This window comes from Panulirus ornatus, chromosome 2 (genome assembly GCF_036320965.1).
Source record: "Panulirus ornatus isolate Po-2019 chromosome 2, ASM3632096v1, whole genome shotgun sequence".
Classification (NCBI taxonomy): domain Eukaryota; kingdom Metazoa; phylum Arthropoda; class Malacostraca; order Decapoda; family Palinuridae; genus Panulirus; species Panulirus ornatus.
The window spans coordinates 27908466-27931009 of NC_092225.1; the positions used below are offsets into that span (position 1 = coordinate 27908466).

At 39.4% G+C, this 22544-nt stretch overlaps 2 protein-coding genes across 2 annotated transcripts in view; one reads left to right on the forward strand and one right to left on the reverse strand.

Annotated features, from left to right (window-relative positions):
• Mpp6 (M-phase phosphoprotein 6) lies at nucleotides 1–19932 on the forward strand. The gene is made up of 4 exons (XM_071672955.1): nucleotides 1–290; nucleotides 5738–5835; nucleotides 8015–8149; nucleotides 13685–19932. Exons 1-4 carry the CDS (start codon nucleotides 231–233, stop codon nucleotides 14358–14360), a joined length of 969 nt encoding a protein of 322 aa, XP_071529056.1. The 5' UTR covers nucleotides 1–230; the 3' UTR covers nucleotides 14361–19932.
• The window catches only part of Pif1 (Pif1 DNA helicase), a 23107-nt gene continuing 15164 nt past the window's right edge, over nucleotides 14602–22544 (reverse strand). Inside the window, exons 9-12 of the mRNA XM_071672943.1 lie at nucleotides 21859–21998; nucleotides 19662–19856; nucleotides 18970–19115; nucleotides 14602–16880 (exon numbers count right to left, since the gene is read on the reverse strand). Coding sequence (XP_071529044.1) covers nucleotides 16689–16880; nucleotides 18970–19115; nucleotides 19662–19856; nucleotides 21859–21998 — 673 coding nt within the window. The 3' untranslated portion in view covers nucleotides 14602–16688. The remainder of the gene's footprint in view (nucleotides 16881–18969; nucleotides 19116–19661; nucleotides 19857–21858; nucleotides 21999–22544) is intronic.

The window sequence follows — 22544 nt, forward strand, 5'->3', positions numbered from 1 at the left end:
AGGAAAGATCGCCATTCGCCATGCCCAGCAGGTGTTGTGATTGTTAAAGTGGTCCTGTATCTTTCAGGCGACTTGAATCGTTTCCATTCATGTGGCAGTGACGAGAGACCATGTTTAATGTTCAGAAGTGACTGAAGTGAACCTGCACGCCACGACAGAAGTGATCGTTCATCGAGGAAGTTCGGGAGAGGCTATCTTTTAGTTCCTGCCGTCTCACAGTTGCTGCCATCATGCACGAAGAGAATAGACTAGTCGGTAAAAAACTGTCCAAGGCAGTCTTGGAGCTGAAGGTAAGCCAATCCATTCGTTCTAGCCGAAATCATTTAGCATAGTTGATACACGGCACCTTAACCTGACCTTAAGCAATACGGGGGCGAAGGGCAGCCCCAGAGGACACTCGCCACACGGGACAGTTGCTTCACACGAGAATGTGTTGAAAGAAAACACTGCAGGTTGGTATATACCCTTAATGTAACCCTCACAATAGTATACCTGACCCTTAACTGAAGTTCAGGATAAACGTAGGTGTAGTTTTCTCGCTATACACATTGCCCTGTGGGGCGACTGTCTTCTATTGTTAAACTGAAATTTGCCGAAATGTATCAGAGTAACTGTGTATGCTGTCCATAATGTACGATTGCGCTGGTGCAACGAGGAAAAAGATTGATGATTGATAATCAGGTAAAAAAAGTTATCGTAGGGATGGTCCGTTAAGAAAAATAAGTTATCATAGGGATAGTCCATTAAGAAAAATAAGTTGTCGTAGTAGTACTCACACATGATTGGTCTTTGTAAACACCAAAGTACAGTTTAGATGTACGAGGAATAGCTTCTTTGGATATCAGCTCAGATCAGTGTATGACACTTAATTTCATTGGTTGCTACAAACATGAGGATCCAAACATTCTCTCGAGTGCTTCATTATTCTGCACGTAAACCCATGAGTTTTCCATTTACAATTTTTGCATGTATTATCACAGTTTGGGACATCTAGCTAGGTTTGTTAGGTTAGTTTTGGTTTTGGTTATAATTGTTTTTCATGGTATTTGATAAATTTTGAGCAATTCTGACTTTCATTTCTAATGCAAAACACTACTTTTTATGATCTTCCCCACTCAAAATCCAAGTTCCCACCGTGGTTCCCTGTCAAAAATCATGTAAAACACATCCATGGGGATAGGGAAGAAAGAATACTTCCCATGTATTCCCTGCATGTTGTAAAAGGTAACTTAAAGGGATGGTAGCAGGGGCTGGAAATCCCCCCTCCAGCTTTTCTTTTCCAAAAGAAGAAACAGAGAAGGGGGCCAAGTGAGGATTTTCCCTCTAAGGCTCAGTCCTCTTGTTCTTAATGCTACCTCGCTAATGTGGGAAATGAATATTTATGAATATATATATTATATATATATAATGTAAGGGTAAGAGAGATGTGTGGAAATAAAAAGAGCGTGGTTGAGAGAGCAGAAGAGGGTGTTTTGAAATGGTTTGGGCACATGGAGAGAATGAATGAGGAAAGATTGACCAAGAGGATATATGTGGCAGAGGTGGAGGGAACAAGGAGAAGTGGGAGACAAAATTGGAGGTGGAAAGATGGAGTGAAAAAGATTTTGAGTGATCGGGGCCTGAACATGCAGGAGGGTGAAAGGCGTGCAAGGAATAGAGTGAATTGGAACGATGTGGTATACCAGGGTCAACGTGCTGTCAATGGATTGAACCAGGGCATGTGAAGCGTCTGGGGTAAACCATGGAAAGTTGTGTGGGGCCTGGATGTGGAAAGGGAGCTGTGGTTTCGGTGTATTATTACATGACAACTAGAGTCTGAATATGAACGAATGGGGCCTTTGTTGTCGTTTCCTAGCGCTATCTCACACACATGAGGGGGGAGGGGGTTGTTATTCCATGTGTGGCGGGGTGGCGATGGGAATGAATAAAGGCAGACAGTATGAATTATGTACATGTGTGTGTATGTATATGTCTGTGTATATATATATATACATTGAGATGTATAGGTATGTATATTTGCGTGTGTGGACGTGTATGTATATACATGTGTATGTGGGTGGGTTGGGCCATTCTTTCATCTGTTTCCTTGCGCTACCTCGCTAATGCGGGAGACTGCGACAAAGCAAAATGAATGAATAAATGAGAGAGCAGAAGAGGGTGTTTTGAAGTGGTTTGGGCACATGGAGAGGATGAGTGAGGAAAGATTGACCAAGAGGATATATGTGTCGGAGGTGGAGGGAGCAAGGAGAAGAGGGAGACCAAATTGGAGGTGGAAAGATGGAGTGAAAAAGATTTTGTGTGATCGGGGCCTGAACATGCAGGAGGGTGAAAGGAGGGCAAGGAATAGAGTGAATGGGAGCGATGTGGTGTACCGGGGTTGACGTGCTGTCAGTGGATTGAATCAAGGCATGTGAAGCGTCTGGGGTAAACCATGGAAAGCTGTGTAGGTATGTGTATTTGCGTGTGTGGACGTATGTATATACATGTGTATGGGGGGGGGGGTTGGGCCATTTCTTTCGTCTGTTTCCTTGCGCTACCTCGCAAACGCGGGAGACAGCGACAAAGTATAAAAAAAATATATATATATATATATATATATATATATATATATATATATATATATATATATATTTTTTTTTTTTTTTTTTTTCATACTTTGTCGCTGTCTCCCGCGTTTGCGAGGTAGCGCAAGGAAACAGACGAAAGAAATGGCCCACCCCCCCCATACACATGTACATACGTCCACACACGCAAATATACATACCTACACAGCCTTCCATGGTTTACCCCAGACGCTTCACATGCCTTGATTCAATCCACTGACAGCACGTCAACCCCTGTATACCACATCGCTCCAATTCACTCTATTCCTTGCCCTCCTTTCACCCTCCTGCATGTTCAGGCCCCGATCACACAAAATCTTTTTCACTCCATCTTTCCACCTCCAATTTGGTCTCCCTCTTCTCCTCGTTCCCTCCACCTCCGACACATATATCCTCTTGGTCAATCTTTCCTCACTCATTCTCTCCATGTGCCCAAACCATTTCAAAACACCCTCTTCTGCTCTCTCAACCACGCTCTTTTTATTTCCACACATCTCTCTTACCCTTACGTTACTTACTCAATCAAACCACCTCACACCACACATTGTCCTCAAACATCTCATTTCCAGCACATCCATCCTCCTGCGCACATCTCTATCCATAGCCCACGCCTCGCAACCATACAACATTGTTGGAACCACTATTCCCTCAAACATACCCATTTTTGCTTTCCGAGATAATGTTCTCGACTTCCACACATTTTTCAAGGCTCCCAAAATTTTCGCCCCCTCCCCCACCCTATGATCCACTTCCGCTTCCATGGTTCCATCCGCTGCCAGATCCACTCCCAGATATCTAAAACACTTCACTTCCTCCAGTTTTTCTCCATTCAAACTCACCTCCCAATTGACTTGACCCTCACCCCTACTGTACCTAATAACCTTGCTCTTATTCACATTTACTCCTAACTTTCTTCTTCCACACACTTTACCAAACTCAGTCACCAGCTTCTGCAGTTTCTCACACGAATCAGCCACCAGCGCTGTATCATCAGCGAACAACAACTGACTCACTTCCCAAGCTCTCTCATCCCCAACAGACTTCATACTTGCCCCTCTTTCCAGGACTCTTGCATTTACCTCCCTAACAACCCCATCCATAAACAAATTAAACAACCATGGAGACATCACACACCCCTGCCGCAAACCTACATTCACTGAGAACCAATCACTTTCCTCTCTTCCTACACGTACACATGCCTTACATCCTCGATAAAAACTCTTCACTGCTTCTAACAACTTGCCTCCCACACCATATATTCTTAATACCTTCCACAGAGCATCTCTATCAACTCTATCATATGCCTTCTCCAGATCCATAAATGCTACATACAAATCCATTTGCTTTTCTAAGTATTTCTCACATACATTCTTCAAAGCAAACACCTGATCCACACATCCTCTACCACTTCTGAAACCGCACTGCTCTTCCCCAATCTGATGCTCTGTACATGCCTTCACCCTCTCAATCAATACCCTCCCATATAATTTACCAGGAATACTCAACAAACTTATACCTCTGTAATTTGAGCACTCACTCTTATCCCCTTTGCCTTTGTACAATGGCACTATGCACGCATTCCGCCAATCCTCAGGCACCTCACCATGAGTCATACATACATTAAATAACCTTACCAACCAGTCAACAATACAGTCACCCCCCTTTTTAATAAATTCCATATATATATATTTTTTTTTTTTTCATACTATTCGCTATTTCCCGCGATAGCGAGGTAGCGTTAAGAACAGAGGACTGGGCCTTTGAGGGAATATCCTCACCTGGCCCTCTTCTCTGTTGCTTCTTTTGGAGAAAAAAAAAAAAAAAAAAAAAAAAAAGAGGGGAAGAATACTTCCCACTTATTCCCTGCGTGTCGTAGAAGGCGACTAAAAGGGGAGGGAGCGGGTGGCTGGAAATCCTCCCCTCTCGTTTTTTTTTCAATTTTCCAAAAGAAGGAACAGAGAAGGGGGGCCAGGTGAGGATATTCCCTCAAAGGCCCAGTCCTCTGTTCTTAACGCTACCTCGCTAATGCGGGAAATGGTGAATAGTATGAAAGAAAGAAAATATATATATATATATATATATATATATATATATATATATATATATATATATATATATATATATATATATATGTATATATATATATATATATATATATATATACACTGCCCATGTATTCCATATGTGTCACAGAAGACGACTAAGAAAAGTGGGACCATGTGGCTGGAAATCCTCTCTTCCTGTATTACTTTACAAAAAGAAGAACAGAACAGGAAGCCAAGTGAGGAATTTTCCCCTCTAGGGTTCAGTCATTGGGTGAGTTTGCATGAAAAAAATACATATATATACTGCTAACAGTATTGATGTTATCAGACTGTTCCTGCAAGTGGTTACAGTGCAAGCAGAGTCACTTTGGCACTGCTGTCATGTGTGGTGGACAGGAGTGCAGTTTTGTCAAGGAGTGCAGCCTTGAAGCTGGAGGTGTCCCTTGAAAAGGGTCCTTAAGCTGTATTATAGTTTTGATAATAATACTGATTGTATTTACTACTGTTGCTATGATCATTATTGTTATTGGTATTATTATTAGTTATGATTGTTATGGTAATCATAAATTTTTTTCATATTTGTTCTCTCTTTTCTGTTGTATGTGTCAAGAATACACAAGCAAAGGGCCTCATTTCACTCAGTTGTACCAAAATCAGAGCACCCTGTTCACACATAGGACCCATAGACTTTTCCATGGCTTCCCTGACTGTGTTATATAATCCTGGTTCAACCCGTTGACTACATGTTGCTCTGTGTATACCACATCGCTTCAATTTGCTCTATCCCTTGCTTGCATCATACCTTTCTGCATGCTGAGGCCCCAGATTTTCAGTGTCTTCACTCAATCCTTTCACCTCCTTGGTTTCACTCATTTTCTTGTTCTCTTTACCTCCGATATGGATACTGTAGTAGTCATTCTTTCTGTATGTCTTGTTCATACCCTTTAGCACACCCTCCTTGGCTTTCTTAGACATCTCCCTGCTACGACACCTCTCTTTTACCCAATCTTTTCTTACTTGATCAACCCTTCCCATACAGCACATTGCTGATAGAAATTGCATTTCAAGCACATCATCTTCTGTTTCCAGTTCATGAAGAAAAGTAAAGAAAAGGCCCAGCTGCAAGAGGAAAATGAAGAACGGCAAAATCTTTACCAAGATCAGTTGTCATCACTGCATGAAGGAGCGTAAGTTGAATATGAAATGAGTTCCTCATGAAGCATATCTACCTTAGTGCTTTGGTAGATTAAGCTAGAATGAGTTGTAGATACACATTATAATATTTCAAATCTGGCAGGCTTGGGGATGAGTAGTTGTTGAAACACGAATGCAGGGATCCCTCGATTTAATGCACTAATAGAGGGGAAGGGGTGTCTATTAATGCTGAAAGGCCATTAAATCGAATGTAACCTAGTTCAAGTGTAGTTATAGAAGAAAATCTTTTAGTGAAAAAAAGGTGTTTGGGCAGTACTTACAAGGAAGGAGTGCAAATGAGTGGGAGATGTATAAAAGCAGCAGGAGATCAAGGAAGGTGCAGGGTTTGGAAAAGGGCAAATGAGAGTTGGGGTGAGGGAATATCATTTAACTGTAGGGGGGATATAAAGATGTTTTAGAAGGAGGTAGATAATTCTTTTGAAATATTATTAATTAATGTACTGTATTGTTATTTGTCTGGTCCATTAAATTCTGAAATCCATTATATCGGGGATGTTACTTCGAGGGTATACTGTATTATCAAGGGTACCAAATAGCATCTTGAAAAAGTAATAACCAGTGGTTTAGTGTATTCTCAATGTATAAGTTTATATGGAGACAGGTGTTGTCCAGAGGACTGACAAGAATGAGCAATTCGTACATGCCAAAGGCATGTAGATTCTAATAGATGTATGACTAGTGGAATTGTGTTTTAGACTGGGTTGGAGGCATATGTTTAATGCCTGGCGAATCATTTTTCATGTTTAAATTTTTTGTTGTGTTTGTTGGGATAGAGATCTGTGAATAAAAGATTTTGAAATTTGAAGTAGGGAAGTCTCTTTTCTGCCTAGGGGTTATTGGATAGTTATGTAGAGTGGTTTAGATTAGAATGGTCTCATGCTATGGCAAAGAATAGAGTGCTGAGCATATTGAGGTGGAATTGTATAAGGAAGATCTGTGTCATTGTGTGGATGTTGATTGTTTATGGTGAATGATTGTTGTAAATGCTTTTTTGTTTGATTTTCAGATTTCTTGTATTATCTCTCAACAGGTTGGATGACCAGGCAGGTGAGGTATTATTTGAGGTGAAGTGGATGAATTTTTAAGAGAGGATACTAAGGGCTCTTTTCCTTGCCCAAATATGATAACATTAAGTGTTGTGAGGGCATATAGTTTGTTTCTTTTGTGTCTGTTTTTGGTGTGCATTTAATGTTCAGAATATTTAGGAGTTATATCGAAGGGAATTGATTGGTCATTCACAATGAAGGTAGAATACAGGTTGGATTCATGTCTGTCTGGGGTTAAAAGGGTAGCTGAAATTATTTTTGTTGAGATGCAAGTATTCTTTTCTCAACAAGCTAATGTTCCAGTTGTATGATTTAAAATTACATGATTGATAGGGTGCCATTGTGTGCTTATAAGGTCATCTAGGTGTGAGGACTTTCATTTCTTGGGCTGCAGGAGATTGAAAAAGGACTGAGTAAGAATTGTTCCTTGAGGAGCTCCATTGTACATCTTAAGGGATCAAGAGGTTATACTATATTTGTGTGTGTATTTGTTGATATGTATTTTTACGAGTATGGACGTATATGTATATATATGTGTATATGAGTGGATGGGTCATTCTTCATCTGTTTCCCGGTGCCACCTCACTGATGCAGGAAATGGCAATCAAGTATGATAAATAAAAAAAGAGTAATTCGATCATATTCACCTTTTAAGTTGTATTTTCTTGTGTTTCATTCTCTTGTGTATTCAGCATTGCATATACTTATACATGAAGGTTTATCATCACAAATGAAACATTCGTATGGCCGGTGCTAGAAATCTTTTATTATGTGTTGGCTCTTGTAATTGATATAATCACTTATGCTTTCACAGATGTCATATATGATTTACTGAAATATGGAATATTAAAGCAATGTCTGACTGAAAATATGTGAGATGAAAGTTGAAGTGAGGATACATGATGAAAGATGGAAGGAAGAGTAAATGGTTGAATCAGACTTGAGAGATTTTTTTTCTAATTGAATGTGTGTTCAACAAATGGAAAGCCATATGAACTATATTATGCCAAACTGGGATTAATTTAGTTAGTGATCAGTATTGTTGTTATGTCTTTTTAACAAATCTTTAACGAAGCATAAACTGTAATTGTAATGTTATTTACAGAGACAGAATTGTGATGGTTAATTCGTACTATGACTGCATGGACTTCTTGCCCTGCCGACTTTCCTTTGGAGGAATGGATGTGGATGTTGAAAAATTAAACAAAGATAAATTGACTGGAATATACAAGGTCACAAAGTAAGTTTTTGCTCCTCTTATGATACTGCTTTTGTATGTTAGTATCAGAATGTTTACTGTATTTGTTTTCAACAGGTATTTTGTATTTGTCTAAATTATTGACTTCCTGAGAAATTTTGACATGGTATGCAAGACAATCCTACTTTCAGAAACCAAACTTAAATAATTATGAGATTTGTCTCAGTGTTTTGACATCACAGGTAGATGGACTATCATAAGTTTATATGTATTCAGACTGCTTGATGTCAGAGTATTTAGTTTAAGATAATCCTAGGGCCATTGATTACCCGTGATGAATATGATAGCTTGCATGGTATGGGGCTCTTCTGCATTTCCAAAACGTCTTTCTTTTATCATATGTCTTCAGTGTTTCCCATTTTAGTGCGTATGTATGTGTATGTGTGTGTGTGTGTATATGTATATATATATGTATATTATCCCTGGGGATAGGGGTGAAAGAATACTTCCCACGTATTCCTCGCGTGTCGTAGAAAGCGACTAGAGGGGACGGGAGCGGGGGGCCGGAAATCCTCCCCTCCTTGTATTAACTTTCTAAAATGGGAAACAGAAGAAGGAGTCACGCGGGGAGTGATCATCCTCCTCGAAGGCTCAGAGTGGGATGCCTAAATGTGTGTGGATGTAACCAAGATGTGAAAAAAGGAGAGATAGGTAGTATGTTTGAGGAAAGGAACCTGGATGTTTTGGCTCTGAGTGAAACGAAGCTCAAGGGTAAAGGGGAAGAGTGGTTTGGAAATGTCTGGGGAGTGAAGTCAGGGGTTAGTGAGAGGACAAGAGCAAGGGAAGGAGTAGCAATACTCCTGAAACAGGAGTTGTGGGAGTATGTGATAGAATGCAAGAAAGTAAATTCTCGATTAATATGGGTAAAACTGAAAGTTGATGGAGAGAGGTGGGTGATTATTGGTGCATATGCACCTGGGCATGAGAAGAAAGATCATGAGAGGCAAGTGTTTTGGGAGCAGCTAAATGAGTGTGTTAGCGGTTTTGATGCACGAGACCGGGTTATAGTGATGGGTGATTTGAATGCAAAGGTGAGTAATGTGGCAGTTGAGGGAATAATTGGTATGCATGGGGTGTTCAGTGTTGTAAATGGAAATGGTGAAGAGCTTGTAGATTTATGTGCTGAAAAAGGACTGATGATTGGGAATACCTGGTTTAAAAAGCGAGATATACATAAGTATACTTATGTAAGTAGGAGAGATGGCCAGAGAGCGTTATTGGATTACGTGTTAATTGACAGGCGCGCGAAAGAGAGACTTTTGGATGTTAATGTGCTGAGAGGTGCAACTGGAGGGATGTCTGATCATTATCTTGTGGAGGCTAAGGTGAAGATTAGTATGGGTTTTCAGAAAAGAGGAGTGAATGTTGGGGTGAAGAAGGTGGTGAGAGTAAGTGAGCTTGGGAAGGAGACCTGTGTGGGGAAGTACCAGGAGAGACTGTGTACAGAATGGAAAAAGGTGAGAACAATGGAAGTAAGGGGAGTGGGGGAGGAATGGGATGTATTTAGGGAATCAGTGATGGATTGCGCAAAAGATGCTTGTGGCATGAGAAGAGTGGGAGGTGGGCTGTTTAGAAAGGGTAGTGAGTGGTGGGATGAAGAAGTAAGAGTATTAGTGAAAGAGAAGAGAGAGGCATTTGGACGATTTTTGCAGGGAAAAAATGCAATTGAGTGGGAGAAGTATAAAAGAAAGAGACAGGAGGTCAAGAGAAAGGTGCAAGAGGTGAAAAAAAGGGCAAATGAGAGTTGGGGTGAGAGACTATCAGTAAATTTTAGGGAGAATAAAAAGATGTTCTGGAAGGAGGTAAATAGGGTGCGTAAGACAAGGGAGCAAATGGGAACTTCAGTGAAGGGCGCAAATGGGGAGGTGATAACAAGTAGCGGTGATGTGAGAAGGAGATGGAATGAGTATTTTGAAGGTTTGTTGAATGTGTCTGATGACAGAGTGGCAGATATAGGGTGTTTTGGTCGAGGTGGTGTGCAAAGTGAGAGGGTTAGGGAAAATGATTTGGTAAACAGAGAAGAGGTAGTAAAAGCTTTGCGGAAGATGAAAGCCGGCAAGGCAGCAGGTTTGGATGGTATTGCAGTGGAATTTATTAAAAAAGGGGGTGACTGTATTGTTGACTGGTTGGTAAGGTTATTTAATGTATGTATGACTCATGGTGAGGTGCCTGAGGATTGGCGGAATGCGTGCATAGTGCCATTGTACAAAGGCAAAGGGGATAAGAGTGAGTGCTCAAATTACAGAGGTATAAGTTTGTTGAGTATTCCTGGTAAATTATATGGGAGGGTATTGATCGAGAGGGTGAAGGCATGTACAGAGCATCAGATTGGGGAAGAGCAGTGCGGTTTCAGAAGTGGTAGAGGATGTGTGGATCAGGTGTTTGCTTTGAAGAATGTATGTGAGAAATACTTAGAAAAGCAAATGGATTTGTATGTAGCATTTATGGATCTGGAGAAGGCATATGATAGAGTTGATAGAGATGCTCTGTGGAAGGTATTAAGAATATATGGTGTGGGAGGCAAGTTGTTAGAAGCAGTGAAAAGTTTTTATCGAGGATGTAAGGCATGTGTACGTGTAGGAAGAGAGGAAAGTGATTGGTTCTCAGTGAATGTAGGTTTGCGGCAGGGGTGTGTGATGTCTCCATGGTTGTTTAATTTGTTTATGGATGGGGTTGTAAGGGAGGTAAATGCAAGAGTCCTGGAAAGAGGGGCAAGTATGAAGTCTGTTGGGGATGAGAGAGCTTGGGAAGTGAGTCAGTTGTTGTTCGCTGATGATACAGCACTGGTGGCTGATTCATGTGAGAAACTGCAGAAGCTGGTGACTGAGTTTGGTAAAGTGTGTGGAAGAAGAAAGTTGAGAGTAAATGTGAATAAGAGCAAGGTTATTAGGTACAGTAGGGGTGAGGGTCAAGTCAATTGGGAGGTGAGTTTGAATGGAGAAAAACTGGAGGAAGTGAAGTGTTTTAGATATCTGGGAGTGGATCTGTCAGCGGATGGAACCATGGAAGCGGAAGTGGATCATAGGGTGGGGGAGGGGGCGAAAATTTTGGGAGCCTTGAAAAATGTGTGGAAGTCGAGAACATTATCTCGGAAAGCGAAAATGGGTATGTTTGAGGGAATAGTGGTTCCAACAATGTTGTATGGTTGCGAGGCGTGGGCTATGGATAGAGATGTGCGCAGGAGGATGGATGTGCTGGAAATGAGATGTTTGAGGACAATGTGTGGTGTGAGGTGGTTTGATCGAGTAAGTAACGTAAGGGTAAGAGAGATGTGTGGAAATAAAAAGAGCGTGGTTGAGAGAGCAGAAGAGGGTGTTTTGAAATGGTTTGGGCACATGGAGAGAATGAGTGAGGAGAGATTGACCAAGAGGATATATGTGTCGGAGGTGGAGGGAACGAGGAGAAGAGGGAGACCAAATTGGAGGTGGAAAGATGGAGTGAAAAAGATTTTGTGTGATCGGGGCCTGAACATGCAGGAGGGTGAAAGGAGGGCAAGGAATAGAGTGAATTGGAGTCATGTGGTATACAGGGGTTGACGTGCTGTCAGTGGATTGAATCAAGGCATGTGAAGCGTCTGGGGTAAACCATGGAAAGCTGTGTAGGTATGTATATTTGCGTGTGTGGACGTGTATATGTACATGTGTATGGGGGGGGGGGGTTGGGCCATTTCTTTCGTCTGTTTCCTTGCGCTACCTCGCAAACGCGGGAGACAGCGACAAAGTATAAAAAAAAAAAAAAAAAAAAAAAAAAAAAAAAAAAAAAAAAAAGCTTCAGAAAGAGATGAATAAGCTTTAGAGGGGAAAATCCTCTCCTAGCTACTTCCTCTGTTCCTTCTTTTGGAAAGTAATACAGGAGGGGAGGAATTCCAGCCCTCTGCTGCTGCCCTTAGTTATCTTGTACAGCATGTAGGATGTACATGAGTATTCTTTCTCCCCTAAACCCAGGGACGTAAAAAGTGCAAAAATATATTTTGTTTATTGTGAAAAACTGGGATATGCACCCACAATCACTCATTGAAGACAAGACATGAAGGTTACACATGCAGTTCATCATGGCAGAGTTAGGTAACCTCTTCCAACAACAGAAAATGTGAGCACAGATGCACGACCTCACTTGCAGTGCAGTAAAAAGAGAATAATGCCACAGATTTTGGAAACAAAAATGATGCTATCAGCAGGATAATTTAAATAGCAAAAAAATAAAAACATGTATAACAATACTATCAGTAATAATGATTAGAAAATAAGTAAGATCAGTGTATCTTTGGTTTGCTGTCAGTCTGGTAACAATATCGAGGTGTGAATAGTATAGCTAACACCAGAACATCCACTTATCCTTTGAAAGTCTAGAATTCTCAAATAGCTCACTACTAAATGTGACTGCTAATATAATGTCCTATATATGACAGATTAAACATCAGATATTGTTTACAGCATAATTGAATTAAATTGTGTTTAAAGCCCCTATAAATCTTGAAAATATTGACAAAAAATGAATTTTGCTAACAACCAAATTTGTATGAATGTAGATTTTAATCACTTATCTGTAACAAGTAAATTCTTTTGCCAGCTTCTCATCATGGTTCAGGGATGCATCACTATATTAGTTTAAGATTTTTAAGATGAGAAAAAGAGTAACTCATTTTAAATGGAGCATGATCTGATATATACTGTGTTCACTCGTCCAAATCACCATTGATAATTTGCTGCAAAATTAGAAAGCTTATTATTTTGATGTTGTAAATAACAAGAAATATTAGAAACAAGGAGTTCATATATAGAAGTAAGAGAAGTGCCATGTCTTATCCTCACAGACATGACTCTTCACATCATATGGTACTCAAATTTCAGATTTAGTTGGATTTCTTGAATTGCTCTGATTATTCCTTTTTGTTGATATTCCTTGTTTTTCTTTCACATTTTCCATTAGCTTTATTGCCCCTCCAACCAAGGGGGAACTTACCCATCTGTGAGTACATGTTTTGTGTGGATGCTGCATGTATAATACTGTTATAGCAAGTGAAATTATTCCATTGATAAGATTTTCATGTGTTCCACATATCAACATGGCCACATAAAGTTAAGATTTACATAAATAACTATATAGTTGTAATGTTATTGAAGACTTACATAATGGGAAAATATAAATCCCTATGTTATGGTTTACTCAGTCCTCTATCATGTTCTTGTAGCAGAATTGACTCGTTCCCAGATTTTGTTCAAAATTCAGGTGCTACTTTGTCCCAAGATTGTCAGAGACATCAAAGAATAATTATGTAGTGTTTTGTCAATCCTTTATCCATGTCTTTCATATGCCATTGTTTTATCAGTAATTTTTAATTTTTTATTCCTTCTTATGAAGTCCACCTTAGAGACTTAATTTTGTGGTTGTGCTTCTCTCTATGATTCAGATCCTGCCTTCGGTTTTTGGAGCTTCACAGTATGCCTGGTGAGTTAGTTATTTATATTGAATGGCAATTAAAATGAAGGTATTCTAATGTAAGACTTATCCCTCCAGGGCCTCAGCACCAGAAATAATCACCAAGATGGATGCTGATGTGACTGCAGAGGAAATGGCCGAGTCTTATCACCCTACCAGTAGATACAGAAAGAGGAAGAGTGACCATTTAGATGATTATGATACAGAAAGAAAGAGAGATGGCAGTAACTTTTGTGATGTTGCTGATGAGAGGACCTTCAATAGTAACAGCAGGGGAAAAAATTCTGAGAGTGTTATCTCTGAGAGGACTTCCAGCAGTAGATACAGCATAAGCAATTTTGAGGGTGGCCAAAACCAAGGTAAATCACCGGGAAAAACTCGAGGAACAAGACCCATTTTTAAGGAGAATAGTCGAGGGATAGGTGAATTTAGAAACAAAGATAGAGGTAGAGGCAACTTCATGGATAAAGGTAGAGGTGGTAGAGGTAGAGGCAGTAGAGGCAGAGGCAGTAGAGGCAGAGGCAACTTCAGGGATAAGTACAGAGGCAGTAATTCTGGCAGCAGCAACTTCCAGGGCAATGATAGGGAAAGAAACAGCTTACAAGGCATTAATCAAAGTTCAAAGCAAAGCAAAGGAAACTTCAGGGAAAGTACTCAAGAAAAGATGAATCTTTTGGAGCATGATGATATTGATAATAGACGTAATTTCCCAAAGAAAAATAAGAAATTCAAGTTTATGAAACCACAAGAATAATATATCTCTAAAGTGTTGGTTTGTATACAGAAATATGTATTACAGAGTTCTTTATTTTGTATGTTTGGCTAAAAGTTTTTACACTGCCTACGGTATGTCAGTTGTCCATAGGCAATCATTTCTTTATCATTTGATATTAGATAAATTGTCAGTCCATACATTTGTAATGACAAGTGGTGGTTTGAGTTTTGGGAATATCTTATGACATTTATTCCAGTGTTTGGGACAAAAAAAATCTCGGTATAGTTGAGATATTTTGTTTACAGTACTCTCTGTTCACTGTAAAGTAGAAACCGAGTGTGACAGAGAAATACAAAATCTACATCTTTGGAACAAGGCTGCAGTTGCATATCTACAGATAGAACAACATCCAGTAATACATAAGTGAACTAATCAATGCAAAACCTAATTGCTTATATTTGCTTAAGGTTACTGTCAACACTATTGCAGTTTTGTTAAGAGTACAAAGTGTCACATTCTTTCTGAAAGAGAAAAGGGAGATGTATGGAGGTTACTTAACAGCAAAGCAGTGCGGGCGAGTGGGAGGAAGATAACAAATAGGATCACTGGTGAAGGGGGAAATGGAGAAGTAACAGGATGAGATGGAGAGGAGATACAGCGTGTACTTTGAAGAATTGTTGAATGTTTGATGATTGGTTGATGGACATGCGGTGTTTGGGTTGGGGAAGTGTGTGAAGCGAGTCATTCTCATGTAAACCACCCATCTCTTAAAGCTGGTCTCCTGCATCAAAACTCCTGACACACACACACACTCATCTGCTCCTTAAACACTTGCTTCTCATGGCCGGTTGCATAAAGCAATAATAATCTCCCATCTCTTGCAGTCCACTTTCATTGTTACCCTCATTAGTCTTGAGCCGACTTCCTTACACTCCTTCACACATTGCCACAACTGCTTTGGGAGTAATGATACCACCTACCCATTAACTTTTGCCATCATAACAACCCCAGACTTTATATTTCATATAAAGCCAGAACATCCAGATTCCATTCCTCAGTTATTTTATCAGGACCTCCATTCTTATCATTTTTATATCCACATATTCAGACACCCAAGCTCGAGCTTTCAAGGAGGATGACCACTCCCCATGTGGCTCCTATTCCTATCTATCTATATCTCTAAATGCCCATTCCCTATGGGAACTTGCATTGAGGGGTTAGCCACAGAAAAAGTCTCCACTTATCCATGCCTCTCTTGCATACATCTTTCCATGCATTCATCCTACGATTTCTCTCCAATACTTTTTCACTGTATTTTCACAAGATAACTTGTTGTACTGTCACACACTGTTCTCTTAAACTCCCAATCTTGCATTATTTTCACATGCCTCAACCATATCAAAGTATTAGTTTTCACCTCTCCCACTCCACAGTTACTTCCCTGTGCATTTCTTCATTCTGTTAGTCTTACTATGTGTTCCTTTCAGTCTAATTTCCACAGCTTGGATTCTCGACCCTTTAAATCTTTTAGAAACTTAACTGTGTACAAGAAATTATGGGTGGTTTTCAACCCGTTAGTTACCTTTGACGAGAAAGAATTCATACTCCCATACCCTTTGTATTTATAATATGTATACTTCAGTTTAATCCCAATAATTGTTTCAATATCTGGTATTTTATTTGGTTTTATAATGATGCACGATTTGAAATAATGAAATTGTTAACCATATGGACATCAGAGATTTTGATATAGATAGATAACTGCAGTGCTCTTCCTCAGATGTTCTTGAGGTTCTGAACTCATAATAAATTCTAAAATGTGTTCATAAAATGGTACATTATACCTATATTTACATGTTAACTAACAGCAAAGGGAGAGATGCACACATTGTACAATGCATCAGAGGTAGAAAAAAAAGCTAAATATTAAAAAATGCCCCAAATGTACAGTTAACAGAATATGAAACACAAGGCACCCTACACCTTTTGTAAAAAAATTTGTTTACTAACACATTCAAACAATATAGGTGAAAGCCATATCAACAAGTAGTTTTCCAATGATTGCCATGGGCTTTGTTGTCTCTCGCACTGCCACTTTTATAGAAATAACAATGAAATGGAAAAAATAGAAAATACTACATACAATATACAAAGTGAAGCTCTCTTTTACAAGTTATTTTGAGAGCAATGAAATATAAAACTGTCTGAGGTTATGGGTCCTAGTTGTGGATAGGAGGCTGTGGTTTCAGCGTATTACACATGACAATTAGGGAATGGATATGGACAGATGTGGCTCTTCTTTCTTTGTTCCTGTCGCAATCTCTGATGCTGGAAATGACAAACAACTATGAAAAAATTAAACCAATGTTAATCAGAACAGTGACTTCTTCTTAAGCCCTGATAAAATTTAAGTACATCAGGATGGGCACGCACACATGCTGGATTGAAATCCAACACACGTAGTCCTTTGAGATTCCTGGCACGAGAAAGGGCAACATATGCCTGACCAGCCTCAAACACACGGGAAAGTGACATCTCTGCACAGTCTAGAGTCATGCCCTGGTAGGAATCAAATGTGGAATCATGATTATTAGACATAGGTACAGGTTTTTATATGAGCATTTGTTTTGATATATTTCAAATGAAGGAATAGAGAAAATTACGTGAATAACTAAAATGTTATCGCATTAAGGAGATAGAAAAAGATGTAATGGTTAAACTAACATTGCTAAAAATGAGAATGATGGTATAATATCCCCTTATAAGAATGAAAACAATTGACAAGGCTTGAAATGAGGCAAGTCTCTAGTCTGGGTCTGTTTCTGCAGACAATGTATGATTATTTACTCAAGTTTGGAAATTTCCTCCACATTAATACAGTATAACTATAATTTTTTTTTTTTTTTATTATACTTTGTCGCAGTCTCCCGCGTTTGTGAGGTAGCGCAAGGAAACAGACGAAAGAAATGGCCCAACCCCCCCCCCCCCATACACATGTATATACATACGTCCACACACGCAAATATACATACCTACACAGCTTTCCATGGTTTACCCCAGACGCTTCACATGCCTTGATTCAATCCACTGACAGCACGTCAACCCCGGTATACCACATCGCTCCAATTCACTCTATTCCTTGCCCTCCTTTCACCCTCCTGCATGTTCAGGCCCCGATCACACAAAATCTTTTTCACTCCATCTTTCCACCTCCAATTTGGTCTCCCTCTTCTCCTCGTTCCCTCCACCTCCGACACATATATCCTCTTGGTCAATCTTTCCTCACTCATTCTCTCCATGTGCCCAAACCACTTCAAAACACCCTCTTCTGCTCTCTCAACCACGCTCTTTTTATTTCCACACATCTCTCTTACCCTTACGTTACTCACTCGATCAAACCACCTCACACCACACATTGTCCTCAAACATCTCATTTCCAGCACATCCATCCTCCTGCGCACAACTCTATCCACAGCCCACGCCTCGCAACCATACAACATTGTTGGAACCACTATTCCTTCAAACATACCCATTTTTGCTTTCCGAGATAATGTTGTCGACTTCCACACATTCTTCAAGGCCCCCAGAATTTTCGCCCCCTCCCCCACCCTATGATCCACTTCCGCTTCCATGGTTCCATCCGCTGCCAGATCCACTCCCAGATATCTAAAACACTTCACTTCCTCCAGTTTTTCTCCATTCAAACTCACCTCCCAATTGACTTGACCCTCAACCCTACTGTACCTAATAACCTTGCTCTTATTCACATTTACTCTTAACTTTCTTCTTCCACACACTTTACCAAACTCAGTCACCAGCTTCTGCAGTTTCTCACATGAATCAGCCACCAGCGCTGTATCATCAGCGAACAACAACTGACTCACTTCCCAAGCTCTCTCATCCCCAACAGACTTCATACTTGCCCCTCTTTCCAAAACTCTTGCATTTACCTCCCTAACAACCCCATCCATAAACAAATTAAACAACCATGGAGACATCACACACCCCTGCCGCAAACCTACATTCACTGAGAACCAATCACTTTCCTCTCTTCCTACACGTACACATGCCTTACATCCTCGATAAAAACTTTTCACTGCTTCTAACAACTTTCCTCCCACACCATATATTCAAAGTGAAGACACAAAATGATGAATAAAGGGATTATAGCAGAGATTACCCTGGACAACTTGGGAAACATTTAAATTTTTCCACTTCTAAAGGTAATTGATTTATGTAAAACAACATTCTGATTCATTCTGATATCTGCTATGTTTGATACAAGATGATTCAACAGTTTTTCAATCCATATCATTGGCCATATGTCAAGTTTTTATGGTGATGTTCCATGTATGTCGTCTTATTTTTCCCAGTAGTGCACTAAGTAGTGTTTTCATGTGTTTGCTTTTATGTGCTGGCATACTATGTAGCCATCAACAACCCTTCTTATACCCAGGTGGGTAGTGCCAGTAATATACCTCTCTGGTCAGTGGCTGCCTACCAACTACCACCAACATTGCTTGGCTTTCATATGGGTTTTGTTTGATATCTTTTTGATATATTCTAGTATTCTTTCAGCCTTTAGAACACTTCATACCTTACTCACAAAAGGAGAAAAATGGTGAAAATATGTTACAAATGTAGTTACCTGAGATTTATGGATGGAAAAGGCCCATGCTAGTTTCAATGGCAACTGTCGTCTGGTGAAGTAGTTGCCTCCAGAAGCTCTTACTGTCCATTTTTCATGCTTTACTTCTATTATTACCCCACACATAAACCTCACAATCGGATAGCCTGGAAAAAATTATCAAGCTGAGGTATTTCATTTGCTAATCTTTATTTTAAAGGTATTACATTTATTCATGCTTCAAGACTTAATTTGAACTGAGCTGGAAAAAACAAAGAAAAACCATTCCCAAAGAACCAACTTTTGGATGTTCATTAGTAACAAAGTAAGCAATTATAAAACTTATTACTCCAACAGCTTATTTTTGTATCACCTTACCACTAAAATGATACATAAACATAAAAGAACAGATTTAAAGGACTAATAAGGTGGCTACATGTATGATAGTTAACCTCTTGAAACAGTATTCAATGAATATGGTAGATTAATACTTTACCATGAATTTGGAACAAGAGACTACAAATTTATTTTGAAATTAAGCCACAGAATTCCCATCTAAAGGAAAAGTCATTTCTGGGTCAGAGAAATATCCAAGAAATCTGGATAAATCAGTGTCTTTCACAGAACATTTTTCATTAACTAGACTATTTTCTGTAAATATACTAACTAGTCTTGTCTTCACAGGGCACAGATTAATCACATAAATTCCTTACCTTCATTTCCCAACTTGAAACCTATAACCACTCCTCGTGCACCATTGACTAGTCCTCTGCTTACGTCAAGATTTTTCATCAGCATAACTTGAGTGCCAACTTTGAGAACTAATCTGGACACAACTGGAGTCTGAGACTCTAGTAATGATGATTGATTTGGGTCACTGTCAATGGACTGGAAAATTTGCATGTTCCCTGTGGTGATACAAAAGCTGTATAGTGTAGACTCCACAGTGTAATTATGAACTTAATAAATTACTTTTACAGTAAATTTATATATTCTTCTTATCCACAGCTAGGATTAATTGAAATATGTAGTGTATCACATCAGAAAATCAAGAGTAAAACAAAAATAATTCATAAATCAATGACCACTTGTAATTTGTTCTGTTGTACTGAATGTACCCATGTCGCATATAAAGCATAAGACTACCACACTGGTCTACTCGTGTCACATATATAATGCACGAGAATCATATCACACTGGTCAAACCATGTCACATATATAAGGCCATGAATTATGACTAAAGTCATAATTCACAATATTACTACTTACCATCACAAAGTACCACTATAATCCACCAGTCAAAACAGTTTGAACTTCCCACTTACTTCACTGACCCCTCCCTCAACCATTAAATGATGCCAGGTCTCTGAAGATTCTGCCCCTACATAGAGGTTGGCTGAAACCATGTGGAGGGAAGAGGTATGTAAGTGTTGAATATGTTGTAGTTAGTAGTGTGAAGTTTTCTTCGTATGGGCTATACTTCTAGTGTTGTCATTGTGAGCCGTTTTGTAGTGCCAGTGGTGTTGGGAGAAATAGTATGGTCTGGTGGATGAGAGTTTTGAGCCCTCCTTGTCTTTTTTCCTTGTCTTCTCTTACATTCATGTAATTGTAGAAAGGTGGGAAAGAGGATTTGGATGCAAGTCTGGATTCTTGGAAGAGGGCTATGTGAATGTTGTGTTCTCTTAATTGATTAAGTATTCTGTGTGTCTGTATCTATGCCATAGGCATTGAGTTGCAAGATGTTTACCTTTTTATTTATTTATTATTACCCCAGGCCAATTTCTATAAAAGAGTCCTGGTCTTACACAAGACCTTTTTAAAGGCTCCTGCAGCACAAGGCTGTGCTACTTCATATTTTGTCTAGGGCCCATGCCTCGTATCCATACAACATCGCTGGGACTACAATACTTTAACATCAAATGTACTAATCTTTGCCTTCAAAGACAGTTACCTATTTTACTCTCTTTTCACACAATCCTCACAGTAGTAAGGAACTTCATCCCATCAACCACCCTGTGGCTCACTTTAGCTTCCATGGTTCAATTGGTTGCCATGTCCACTCTCAGGTATCTAAAACAATCCACTTCCTCTAAGTTTTCTCCTATCAAACTCACTCCTAATGACCTTCCCTCTCTACTATTAAAGCTAATATTCCTACTTTTATCCACGTTACTCTCGATTTTCTCCTTTGCACAATCTCCGTAATTCAAAAACCAGCTTCAGCAGTTTCACACTCAAATGTGCCATCAGTGTTGTCATCACCAACAGTAACTGTATAACAACCTCAGAAGACAAACAACAGACCTGCCCCTCACTCTAAAAACTTTGCTCACCTCCCTCACCACCCCCAAACAGATTAGACAGCCATGGTTGCATCACACATCCCTGTCCCAGATCCACATTCACTTGGAACCACTCATCTTTCCCACTTCTTACCTGCACACACATTTTACTGTCTTGATAAAAACTCCTCGCTGCTTCAAGTAGCTTTCCTTCCACACCATATGTTTATAACACCCTCCACAAAGCATCTCAGTCGACCCTATCATATGCTTGCAAGAAATCAATGAATGTCATGTCCAGACCCTTCAGTTTCTTTAAGCGTTTCTCACACTCTTCAAGTCAAACACCTAAACCACACATTTTCTACCATTCATGAAACCACTGATCTCATATCATGGTACTTCTCATTCACCACTCTCCCACACAACCTACCAGGTATGCTCAACAGACATATATCTACGTAATTTGAACATTCACTTTTGTTTCCCTTGCCTATGTATGATGGCACAACGCAAGCAGTCCGCCAATCCTCTGGCACTTCACCATGAGCCATATATATGAGCAAAAATTCAGCTTAGTCTTCCTTGTAAGATACTGAGATATTACTTGTCTATCAACCTTATTTACCTGACAACTTGTCAAGATGCTCCTGATTGATGTGATTAACATCTTCCCGGTGAGTACAGAGTCTTGTTGCTTTGATTCCATCCCTCTCCACAACATTATTTTCTGTCGATTTTAAGCGAGAAACCATGTCATCTGTGCATCTGTTAAAATAATTTTCTCAGTTATTTGATTAACTGAACAAATTGGGTGAGCATAAGACCAAATTTAAATTTCAATAAACCTACACAATATGTTAGGTGTCCTTTGATATTACTCAACTGCACAGCATGTATACCAGTGGAAGTAGACTTTTTATCATAAGTAACAAGGAATTTGAGACTATTTTCAATTTTATCTTCATCTTGGGCAGTACTTACACCAACAGATAAATTACATCATCAAACCTTTTGTTAGAACAATGCTGTATTTGGAAATTTCTCTTTCCTTGCTAATGTATGTAACTAAAAGGGTTTTTGAGGCAACACTTGTGTTGCCTATATTAAAACATAGTTAATGTGTGAGATAAGAATGGGTTACATTATTGCTTAGAAAATATCAGAAACATCTGTATGCATTCCATAGCCAAAGATAGAATTTTCAAATTATGAGCTATTTTTAGTTCTAGGTTTACCCCATTTTATAAGGCACATAACTTGGCAAAATCCAAACTAAAATTTTGAGTCGAGCCATTTGGTTCTTTAGATACT